Raw genomic sequence first — 13,000 nt, 5'->3', positions numbered from 1 at the left:
TCCTTTACTATCAGGGCTACCCCTCCTCCCTTGCCATTCTGTCTGTCGCTCCGAAATATTGCGTACCCTGGAATATTCATTTTTCAACCTTGATCTCTTTGTAACCATGTCTCGGAAATGACAATTAGATCTATATCATTTACCTCTATTTGTGCCACTAGTTCATCTATCTTATTACAGAAGTTTTGTGCATTCAGATAAAGGAACTTTAATTTAATTTTTTTTTACCTCTATTCCCTGCAATGACCTTATTTGTTGATGCACAATTTTTGTTTGGCAGCACAGAACCCGAGTATTGCTGAAAACGGAGATATTTTGTTGAAGCTTTTCATCTTGCACCCATCAGGACAATTAGCAAGAATATCAATGTAAGGGAAACAACAAGTTTATACTGCATGAGAAGAGAGCGCTGATTGGTTGGCAAGTGGACTCTGATCGGTAGAGGCGTTGCCATGGAAAATGCACTGGTTTATGGTTAACAGCCAAGCTTTTTTTCAAATTTAAACCAGACAGCTTGACGGTGATTGGTCAAGGCATTGCCCTGAGAAATGAACCAGCGAATGGCTGTCATTTATTTTGTTTAACTGAAACAGGCACAAGCAACGTATGTACACAGCAGTAGCGAACCCCTTAGCAGATTTCTCAACTAAATCCACTCGCTAGAAGATTGGCCTATCTGCAACCTCGTAAATAGGGTCCAATCACACAGAAGAGTAACATGATATACAAATTTCAATGCCAGCGTGATGCTAGGTATATAGGCCGTACATCCCAAAGACTGGCTGATTCTATCAAACAACATGTCCCTTCCGCTGTTTGCAAAAAAGCACAGACCGTACCCAAACAGCCCGTGCTTGCAAAACTCAAACCAGAGTGTCCAACATTAGATGTGATTCTGCGAATGGAAAACTTTTGCTAAATAACCCTCAGTGTGCTAAGAATTACACTGACAACCAATTTAAAACTGTCAGTTCAACGCGATGTGGCTCATTTGTGTGTACTGGAAACTACATATATTAATACACAGAGCCCTGTTTTTTGCAGACAGAAAGAACATGTACACACATTGCGCCTGTTTCAGCTAAACAAGTGACAGCCATTTGATGGTTCATTCCTCAGGGCAAGGCCTTGACCAGAGTCAAGCTGTCTGGTTTAAATTTGAAACAAAGCTTGGCTGTTAACTGCCACTCACCATAAACTGGTGCATTCTCCATGGCAACACCTCTACCAGAGTTCATTTGCCAACCAATCAGCACTCTCTTCTCATAGTATAAATGCATTCCTTCCCTTACATTGGCATTCTTGTAAATTTTTCTGATGAGTGCAAGATGAAAAGCTTCGACAAAATGTCTGTTTTCAGCAATTTTTATTACAGTCTCTGTCCCTTCCTGTTGGAATTTACCCACACCACTATCCTGCTACAATGTCTTGACCCCTGTCTTTGGATTTCTCAATTTCCCTTTACCCAACCCCTCTATGTCTCTATTTATAAAACTCAGAATCCTGTATGCCCTTTTAACTACTGTTTCAACCTGTTCTGCCACCTTCGATGATTTGTGCACATATACCCTCAGGTGTCTCTGTTCTTGCATCCGCTTTACAATTGTACCCTTTCGTTTACATTGCATCTCCTTTGTTTCCTACCAAAACATATCACTTTGCACTTCTCTGCATTAAATTGCATCTGCCATGTGTCTGCCCATTCCACCAGCCTGTCCGCATCCCCTTGAAGTCTATCACTATCCCTCTCACAGTTCACTACTCTTACAAATTTCGTCTCATCTCCAAATTTCAAAATTGTTTCCGGTACATTCAAGTTTAAGTAGGCTTGATGGATTGAATAGCTTTCTCCTTTCCTGAGTATATAGAACGACACTATATCACAGTGACTTAACTATCTATAAGTGCTTAATAACCTTGAACTACTAGTTTTAGACTTAAACTGTGATACCATTGTTGACAACTATTAGTAATACTGTAGTGTAATGAAGCTGTAGCTCAAATGGAATTATAAATTCTTGATTACAATGCATTATATGTATTTTTAAAATGTTAAGAGTCCAAAACACACTCTGCAAATTATTTATTTTTCCTTGATCTCTTTATGCTGAGATTTGTGGCCGAGATAGTGGATGGGGCCAGTAACTTGCTCCCATGTCTCTGCCATATGCTCTCTAAACTGACCACTGGGATGTGCACAAAAGGAAACTGGTGGATGACTGTCTCTTCAGTTATATTCCTTCCACATGGATATGGCTGCCCACCATCAGCACCTTCCCACCAAGGGGCCTGAAACAACAAACTGAGTATTCTAGGAACATGTTGGTGCAAACCCATGTTCAACCACTTTGTGATTTCTTATTTTTGTGCATCACTATCGTGGTGCATATTAGCTCTTTCATATTTTTCATTACAGCAGATGAAATTGAGAAAATATGTTGGAAGTAGCCAAAGGAGAATTTATCGTAATGAAGGAGGAAAAGACAAAGATGAACATGGATTGATCTTATTGCTTCACCACTAACAAAAAAAGCTTAATGACAAAACTTCAATAACTTGTCTAGTGTGTCCTGTAAGGAAATTGTGAACCAGGAGAGGGCTTAAAGCCCTTGCAAAGCTTATAGCATAGGAAATAGAACAATGAAGTGTTGAACCATAGTATCAGGTAAAGTAGACTTTGAATGAGAAATACCAATGCTGTTTCAACGTTCAGTTTAAGGCATAGACGCAAGTAACTTCTCTGCCAACTTGATATACAACAAGGAAGTTCCAGTCAAGGATGCATTTATCCTGGAGCTGTTTATTCAATGAATTGGAGACTGCCCTCCCTGAATACAGAAGTTGGATAGCTAACAGAAAACAAAGTCATTTGTGAGCATAGAATTGTACTATAATACAAGCTGGAGTAAAACAGTGATGTTGAAAAGACTGCTGGCGGTTAGAAAAATATAATAAATTTACAAAAGCAGTACTGTGGAGAAATAGATCTAAATTTGCAACAGACTGGTTGCAACTAGTGTTTATGTTGGAAAAAAATTGAAGAAAACTGCTTGGAGATAATATTACATGGTGTGGGGGAATAAAATTTACAGATTCTGCATAAATAAAGGCATGAAAAGATAAGGATCACTGCATTTCTCAGTTGGGTTGGCTGCCAATATAATTATGTTTTTCTGGTGATCTTGACCTATTGCCAATAGTGCAGTCCAGCTAGGAATAAGAGCTGTCAATTCCAGCATAGGCCTATATAACGGACCTAAAATTCTCCCTTCTTCTCAGAGGTGGAAACGTTTTTAAGTTGCATAGCTTTGCAATATGCTTGAAATCGAAGCTTTTCTTCAGGGAAGAGCTGTATCCACCAGTTCAGAGCAGAATGCACAGTAAGTGTGAGGAACTAGTTACCACATTCCAACAAAAACTTCAACTGCAGAAGAACATTTCATAAACAGACGAAAAATTGTTTATTAGTCTCTCGTGTTCAACTACAAGTATATTGCATTAGACATTTAAGTGTGAATATGACATACACAGCTGTCAACCAATTCTTTAATCATACCAATCACACTTGATGCGGTGGCTTTCCTACTTTGACTTACTTCAGAATGAAGGAGTTCCAAATCCTTATGCTCGGAAAGTAGTTAGAGCAGGGCCTCAAGTTACGTATCCTATGACCTTGAGGTAGCAGAAATTTCTGAATATCAAAGGCCCACAGCATTTCAATGAAGGAACTGGCTCCATAAAGTAACACCTGAATCATAAAATGGGTGCTCTAAGTCAGAATTGCTGTTCTCAACTGTCTTCACGCTACTTGATTTGAGGAGACCTCCATTTGTTTGTAAATGATCGTATGAGATTGTTTTATTAACCACGCAGCAGTGATGGTAAATCGTTGTACAACATGAAATAGAAGGCAGCAACCAACATTATCTGCAAGTTCTAGTCTAACGCACAAATAGCCAGTATGGTGGTTGTTATTGTTGGTCTACCAGTGATCCTCTTGCCTATTTTAAATACCTCTGAAATTTTACTTTTGCGATTCATTAGTCATTGTTTTAGCTATCCCAAATCTTTTGAGGGGGTTTGGCACCGTGTACCAGAACAGGTTGACATTATATACTTTTTTCTTTATTATTCATTCATAGAATGTGGGTATCACTGGCAAGGCCAGCATTTATTACCCATCCTTAACTGCTCTTGAGAAGGTGATGAGCCACCTTCTTGAAATACTGCGGTCCATTTGGTGTTGGTACATCCACAGTACTGTCAAGGAGGGAATTAACGATTTTGACCCAGCGACAGTGAAGGATCAGCAATATATTTCCGAGTCAGGATGCTGTGCAATTTGGAGGGGAACTTGCAGGTGGTGGTGTTCCCATGCACCCACTGCTCTTGCTCTTCTAGCTGGTAGAGGTTTGGATGGTGCCGTCAAAGACGACTTGGCAAATTGCTGCAGTGCATCTTTATGGTTTATACTGCTGCCACAGTGCGCTGGTGGTGGAGGGAGTGAATGCCAATCAAGCAGGCTTCTCAGTCCAGGGCAACATCCAGCTTGAGCGTTGTCAAAGCTACATCAATTCAAGTAGTTCCTGCATTACTCACTATGGTGCCATGACTTCTCTGCAAGATTTCTATCCAAGCAGTTTCTGCATTGGTTTCCATGGCTAGCTGATTCAATAGCTCGATTGAAACATATAGTTGGCTTTAACAGTGAAGCACGCTTGAGTGTCTTAAATGTCAACTGTGAATGGGAATATTGCAAAAGTCAACTGATGGATAAATGACATTACAGAGATGAAAGTTCCTAAATCACAGCCTTTCCTTTCTCTCAAAACCAAGATTGCACTTTAGATGGTAGAATTACAATAGTTTGAAAAATATCATCCATATTCAATCTTAATTTTCATTTGCTACCAACTTCCTTTCAAGTTGACTGGGCAAAAGTTTGATCCAAAGAACACTTTTTGGCTAGATGCTCAATTGCACCTGAAAACAGGTGAGCAGTGGTAGTGCATACGCTGTACACATGTACACACCAGCTTACATGGTCCAAGGTCACACACTAAATTAGTTTTGGGACCTCATTAAAATGATTCCGACTTGCAGCCAGTATCATTCGCACTATTCATCGGCTGCACACCAATGTTTCCTTTAATTTTCTTTTTTTGAGTGCATGAATGATTTATTTAAGTGCGCGGACTATATAAATACCTTTGCGCGGCCTGCGCAGGAACTTTCGGCTTGTTGCTTGGCCACTGTGGAAACACTTGGTAGGAGTACTAGGATAGGTGAAACAAGCACAGACCCATAAGGCTGGATTGATAGGAGGTAACTGGATGGTGGCAGTAAGATCAGTGGTGATAACGATTGTGGGTTTATGGAATCTGACAGATGGTTCTGTGATGAGCTGCTCTCAGAACTCTGGCAGCTAGGGACACTCGTGGTCAATGCTGCTTCTCCTCTACATGCTGCACTTCTTGCTGCCCAAGTGGTGGTAAGGGCTGGCCGCTGGTGATTGAAAAGTTACGAACCATGCAGAAGACGACCACAAATTTGCATAGCCACTCAGGGCATTGCTGCAGAGCTGCACTTTGGCATCGAGAGCCACAGGCAGTGCTGTCCATGCCCTGGTGTGAGGCTCAAGTTGTGGTTGCAGCTGACATAGGTCTGTGATGGTGTCCTTTGTGAAGTGAAGGCAGCTGCAATAATGGTGCTCTGAGAAGCTGAGGCAGAAGTGCTCCCTGAAGACTTACTGTGGGTATGCCCTCCTCCTCACTCATGACCCAGCTGCTTATGCTCTCTCCTGTGTTCCATGCTGCTCCCCCTCATACTCCAGCCTCAAAGGCAGCTACACCAGACCACCCATGACTAGCGTACGACTGTTCTAAAGTCACAAATAGTGGATCATCAGTAAAATCATCTCAAGTCCGAATTCAGTTTTCAACGCCAGATAACAAGCAAAAGGTATCCAGAAGTTAATCAGCAGCCTCAAATGACAAAACCGCAACTAACCTGTCTGCAGTGGATGAGCCCTCTAAATAGTGCTGTTGAAGGGTCCTTCCTATTACCACCACAAATTACTGGGCAAGTTTATCAGAGGAGCCCAGTATCAGAAAGGAGATCCCATAGGACCCTTAAACATTTGAATTAGTCATTTTAATAGTTCAGTCATCCATCCTGGATGTCTACAGAGGAGCCAGATTCGACATGGCACACTTCCTGCTCATAATGTCCACCACACATTGGAACACATACCTGAAACACAGGCATGGGGCCAGACTGAATTGCTACATTTTTATATTGTGGACAGTTGGCATTTTTGACCATTTTCTGATCTTGAATTGAGTTGTATAGTCTCATGGTTTAAAAGAAAAAAGGGATGCTCTGATTATCTTGCAAATATCACAACATTGTTAAGTGTTATTATTTCATTCGGTGATGATTCACTTACCATGATTAAAAAATCTCCCATAAAAACAGAAACAGTGAGGTGTGGTAAGATTGAAGTCATATTGTTGAGAAAAGCACTGAGAGAGAGTTCAAAAGTTCCTGCTCTGCAGAATGAATAAACCAGATGACTGCCCATAAGCTGTTGTCCCCTTTGGAAAATAAATGATTTTAGCAAAATCTGCAAACTTCTGCAATAACTTTATTTATTTGTGTAATCACCGAGCTGTGTCATGTCTCAAGACCTAGAATGCAAAAAAAAGCCAGCCAGGTATGCAAGTGCATGTCAGCAACATGGTGCAAATTGTAGCAACTGGCAGAAATTGGAGCTCACTAATCAAATAGAAAGATTTTCATTTCACATCAACTCAACCCTTTTGCAACTTTATGATCAAAGCCACTCGAGATTGGAGACCCCTCTGAAAATTTTTGTAACATGATCAATGATCGACTCCCGTGGAACTTCCAAGTCTGGCATTATTAAATAAAGTGGAAGGAAACACGTTAATGATGGGAGTGCTGCTATAGGATTCCGTTAATGGAATGACAATACTTTATAAAAGGTATCACAATATTATCATTAAAATGACAGGATACTAGTTTTATTCATTTTTCCTAGAGATATAATGATGCTCTCTGTGCAGGTAAGATGGTTTGATGTGGGTTTCTATTGCTCAGGCCTGATTATCATGGTTAGCAGTGATCACAACAGTGACACAAGTTGGCAAGATTCTCACCAGCTTTACAAATTGCAGCACAAGGATGGGATAAAGTTCCACTCATAAGTCATTGATGTGACTCACAGTACAACCGAGCACTTGACAAACTTTACCAGCGACCATTTTCCATTGCTTAACAAGCTGAACAGTGGATAAGCTTGAAGATGAGCACAACTTTAAGGAGACTGGCCCCCTCAACTCCTGGCTCTGGGATATCCACTGTCCTATCCATCGACCCGTTAAATTACATCCGCTGATTAACGGAATAATTAGGATTTAAAAAGAATTTTCAAATCCAAAGCCACACTGAGAAAGTGTGGCAACACAAACTGCAAAGATGAGCAGGGATTTAAGAAAAATGTAACACTGGTGATAGATATGTCTCCCAATCTTGCAGGAAGTCTAATGACACATGATGGAGATATGTTCCTGCTGCTGCTGTGCAGTCTCTTTAATATGCGGATAGTGATTTTTCTAAAACACTACTTCACATTTAATATGGCACCAGCAGTGGTGTGGCTGGCAAGCCCATTGTCTTTTGATATGACAGGCGTTGCAGCATTGCTGAACACATCACCTTGAGAAGTGGCTGACAATAGATCGTACGGGATGTATGGTCTCAACGCACAGAGCACCACCTCCCAGCAAGGTCTGGCTTTCTTTGTTCTCATTTTTAGTGCAGCATATAAGATCAATATGGACATTCAGGGCACCGGCGAACACTGTCACTGAGGCAGCAGTAGCAATAAGTAGTCTCAGAGCACTAGGCTCACATATTATAGGCCACGTAAATGGGATCAAGCTGATCAGCTAGGAAACCATCCCGAAGATGCATTCGCTGCTTTTCGCCACGCGAGTTGATGGGAATGACCCCAGGGTCAACCACAACTACCACTCCCACAATCAGATAATGTTCTTCTAAGACAACATTAGTAACCAAGGCAACCAAGTCCAGTGCTTCCTGCTCAGAACCATCCAATTCAACCACTACAACAAGCAGGTTGGTCCATGTGAAGACAGCACTGCAGAAGAACAAAAACACAATTATCAGAAAAAGGCAAGAATATAGATTGATGGACAGAACAATGCTTAAGGGAGCTATCTTAGAACCCAAAGAGATAAAACCCAATTATCCACAGCGCATTATTAAGCATCTCTTATCTATCATGAACAATTATAAAGATCGTTCCCAGGTTGTTAGTACCTGGCCGAGTTCCTCTCCAATGTAATTCCATCTGTTGATATCCTTTGCCCTCTTCCCCACTGCTCAACGCCCCTGCTAATAATTCAGTTCAATGTACAAGTTAAAGTTTCCTGTACAGTGCACATCACCCATCCCCCAACCCTCTTTGTTCTGTGCTTTTTTCAACAGTTGACCCTGAGCTCTCATGATTTTCCAGACACCGCTACCACCAAGATGATGCTGTTCTGCTGGACTATGCTGCAGGGACACATGGCCATGATCTAAATTCCACTCAATCTATTCAAATTTAACTATTCCTTCCAGCCCATCCCACACTTGTTTCTGTTATCTGCTGACTTCGGGACTGTATTCCAGTGCACTTCCCAGCATTACTCTGTTGCTGTTTTGGGTCCTGAGCAGAGATCTGCTTTCTTCAATCAAGGCCTTCAAAAGAGAACTGGAAAATATCTGAAAAGAAAAAAATTTTCAGGGCTACGGGGAAAAGGTAGGGGAGTGGGATGAGGCGAATTGCTCTTGCAAACAGCCGACATGGACAGGATAGGCCGAATGTGGTCCTACTGAGCCATTCTTGGTGATGGACATTGAAGTCCCCCACCCAGAATACATTCTGCATCCTTGCCACCTTCAGTGCTCCCTCCAAGTGGTGTTCAACATGGAGGAGTACTGACTTATCAGCTGAGGGAGGATGGTAGGTGGTAATCAGTAGGAGGTTTCCTTGCCCATGTTTGACCTGATGCCTTGAGACTTCATGGGGTCAGGAGCTGATGTTGAGGATTCCCAGGGCAACTCCTTCCCGACTGTAGACCACTGTGCTGCAACCTCTGCTGGGTCTGTCCTGCTGGTGGGACAGGACATACCCGTGGATGGTGATGGCAGTGTCTGGGACATTGTAATGTATGATTCAGTGAGTATGACTAGGTCAGACTGTTGCTTGACTAGTCGGTGGGACAAGTCTCCCAACTTTGGCACACACCCCCAGATGTTAGCAAGGAGGACTTGCAGGGCCGGGTTTGCCGTTGTTGTTTCCGGTGCCTTGTTCGATGCCGGGTGGTCCGTCCAGTTTCATTCACTTTTATTGACTTTGTAGCAGTTATATACAACTGAGTGGCTTGCTAGGCCATTTCAGAGGGCATGTAAGAGTCAACCACATTGCTGTGGGTCTCCACAAGACTCCATGATTAACTTCTGGTGGCTCAATGTCAAATCTCCACTCCTCCTTGGCTATCTGACTCCAGTGGAGAACCTCCACTTGCATCCCATTGAACTTTGCCCTCATGGGTTCACTAGCTTTCCACAATGGACAAAGAAGCTGCATACTGTTTTGTGCACGCTCAAAGGTGACTACCTTCAAGTTGACTTCCTTCCATCGCAGGGCCTCAGATATTATCTTTGGACTCCATCACGTTTCTTCCTAGTCCTCCGTCCACGTCCTTGATGCTTCTCATGACATGTGCCATGCTTCTATAACCCGAAATCCCTCTGGTCCATTCAGGTATGCATTTAGGCTGCAGTGCTGGACCCCATGTCCAACTACTTCTATTTTCCCGTTTTATCCCTTCTTGTCCTCCTCTCTCTACCGCTCATCAGCCATCAGTGCCACCTTTTATACTTCCCCAGTCAGGTACTTTTCCCCCACAATTCTTTCCCAACTCATCATTACTTCCTCGACCTATCTACACTTCTGCCACTTTCCCAGCCTGAATTTCCCCTTGAATGAGTCCTCATCAACAGCATAAAACATGAACGCTTCTGGTGGAATATTTTTCAAGAAGCACTCAATTTCGCAGTTCAGCTGGATACAAGAGCTTTATCCTAAATCATGGGTCAGTGGATCAAGCAGCAAGCGGATTTATATCAATCATTTTGATAGTTTCATTTCAGAGTCTGGTTAACTCCATCTTTATGCCTTACCATTCAGCAATACTCTTGTGTGATCTGAGCACTGAGGTCTCAATATCAATTGGGTGATAGCGCATTCCTCTCAACTCCAGAGTCTCATCCAAGGAACCAACCACATAAAGGGCATCATGGCGTTCTACAAGAGGAGACAAGTATCAGTTATCTAGAGAAGTCAGTTTGAAGTTATCTTAGGGAAAGAGATGAAAGCATCCTTTTTGAAGGTGATCAATGGTCCTAATGTCTTCACTTACAATTAATGCAATCAGTAAACATGCCACATTTCAGTGCACATGCATCCTCCATTACCCCCTAAATACACCACATTCTTCTGCAGCTTGTTGGCAGCTTCCTACACACTACTCAAAATAACTCATTTAAAGAGCGTCCCCAAGGCGGCGCCTGTACACAGTGCGCACCCATGACAGCTCCTGTAACACCGCTCCCAAGCGACCCCAGGGTAAGCACCCCCTCCCCAATGACTCTGGTATGAGCACTCTCTCCCCAATGACTCTCATATAAACACCACCCCCACCACCCCCACTCCTCAATGGCTCCAGTATAAACACCCCTTCTTCTTCTAATTATCCAGTATAAACACCCCCTCCCCAATGACTCCAGTACAAAAACCCTCTTCCAATGATTCCAGTATAAACATCCACTCCCCAATGCCTCCGGAAAAACACCCATCCCAATGACTCTGCTATAAACATCCCCTCACCAATGACTCTCATATAAACATTCCCCCCCACCGACTCCGGTATAAACACCCCTTCTTCTTCTAATTATCCAGTATAAACACCCCCTCCCCATAACTCCAGTACAAAAACCCTCTTCCAATGATTCCAGTATAAACATCCACTCCCCAATGCCTCCGGTATAAACACCCGCCCCCATGACTCTGCTATAAACATCCCCTCACCAATGACTAGTATAAAACATACTGATGTTTGAGAAACGATATAAAAACATCCTTTATCACATATCCCTCACTCGTCTATGGATTCCAAAAAGATTCCATGGAAGGTCAACTGGGATACAAAGTGAATGTTTTCCAATGTACGTTCTATCAAAATCAACTAATTTCCTATAATATACAAGAAATTTTTGGAAAATGATTTGATCACTACAAATAGAGTCTCAAACTCAAAGGTCACACACCTCATGTATTCCAAGTAATTTCAATAATAAACAGTATTCGAAGAAGAAATAGGACCACGAGTGGGCCATAAGGCTGCTCCAGCCTGCTCTGCTATTCAATAAAATCCTAGCTGAACGTCTAGATCAACTCTACATTCCTGGATTCCCTTAGTGCCCAAACATCTAACAATCCCAAACATGAATATATTCATATGCTAGAGAATTCCAGATTCACAACCTTCTGAGTGAAGAAATTTCTTCTCATCTCAGTCCTAAATGGCTGCCTCCTTATCCTGGGACTATGACCTACAGTTCTAGACTCTCCAGCTGGGGGAAACAGCCTCTCAGTATCTACCCAGTTAAGACCTTTCAGAATTTTCTATATTTCAATGCAATCACCTCTCAATCTTCTAAACTCCAGATAATATAGGCCCATTCTGGTCAATCTCTCCTCACTGGGCAGCACTTATCTCAGGAATCAATCGATTGAGCCTTTGTTGCACCCTCTCGAAGGCAAGCATATCCTTCCTTGGGTAAGGAGAACAAATGTGTACACTGTACTCCAGGTGTGCTTTCAGCAATAACCTATATAGCTGCAGCAAGACTTTACTCTTATATTCCAACTCCTTTACAATAAAAGGCTAATATACCACTTGCTTTGCTAATTGGTTACTGTACCTGCATGTTAACTTTGTGATTAGTGTACAAGGACAGCTAAATTCCTCTGAATACCAATATTTACTATTCTCACCTTATTAAAAAAATTCTGCTTTTCCATTCTTCTTACTAAAGTGAATAATTGCACATTTTCTCACATTATACTCCACCTGTCACCTTCCTGCCAATCTGTTAATAAGTCTATATTCCTACGCAGACTCTGTATTCTCCTCACAGATTACTTCATCATCTCGCTCAGATGTTTTTATACTTATCCTTAGTTGTCTAATTTTACTAATATGCTTAATTGAAACATATGTCATAATTTAAACTTTAAAGCCACACTGAACAATTGAACGAATGCTATTGCTCATTGTGGGTGCGCACCAAGTCTCACCTCCAGTTGCATCAGTGAGCTCCGTTCTACGAAGAAATCCCAGATAGCCTGTCCGTGCCCACAAGGTTTGTGTGTCCCCAAAACTGAGCCTGGCATTAAAATGGTCAGCATGCAAGGATTCTTCACCATAAACAGTGTAGTACCCAGTAGCATTATGAGGGCTGCTCACCCAGATCTGTGCAAGAAAAATATCACAATCGGCAGCACATTATTTCCTCTAACCTATCAACCAATTTTTGTTTGCATGTATAGAGAATCAGACAGCTTAATACATAATAAAAGGGCAGGCCCACCATGTTTGATATGCATATTTCTTCCCTCATTAGATTTTTGTGTCACACATCATGGCCTGCCTCTCCCCTTTGAGTCAGAAGACTAAAAGACTTGAATACGTAATCTAGGCCAGAATGAAGAGGATGCCAGCAGTTACAGGTAATGCTTTCTCCACTGGTGGCACTGTAGCATTCTCCTCAACTCTGGGCAGTTGCCTGGTTCAGTTCTATTCAAAATTCAGGCATTCCCTGCAAATGTTTTCAGCTTACA

General features: G+C 42.1%; 1 protein-coding gene across 1 annotated transcript in view; it reads right to left on the bottom strand.

The window, feature by feature from the left end:
* Positions 1-2,894: 2,894 nt before the first annotated feature.
* Positions 2,895-13,000, bottom strand: part of LOC137372271 (disco-interacting protein 2 homolog A-like) — a 299,051-nt gene continuing 288,945 nt past the window's right edge. Inside the window, exons 36-38 of the mRNA XM_068036004.1 lie at positions 12,458-12,632; positions 10,279-10,402; positions 2,895-8,185 (exon numbers count right to left, since the gene is read on the bottom strand). Of these exons, the coding sequence (XP_067892105.1) occupies positions 7,933-8,185; positions 10,279-10,402; positions 12,458-12,632 (552 nt within the window). The 3' untranslated portion in view covers positions 2,895-7,932. The remainder of the gene's footprint in view (positions 8,186-10,278; positions 10,403-12,457; positions 12,633-13,000) is intronic.

Source organism: Heterodontus francisci, chromosome 7 (genome assembly GCF_036365525.1).
Source record: "Heterodontus francisci isolate sHetFra1 chromosome 7, sHetFra1.hap1, whole genome shotgun sequence".
NCBI classification, from domain to species: Eukaryota; Metazoa; Chordata; class Chondrichthyes; order Heterodontiformes; family Heterodontidae; genus Heterodontus; species Heterodontus francisci.
The sequence above is the reverse complement of the archived record's forward strand: the minus strand, read 5'-3'. Positions and strand labels throughout refer to the sequence as shown.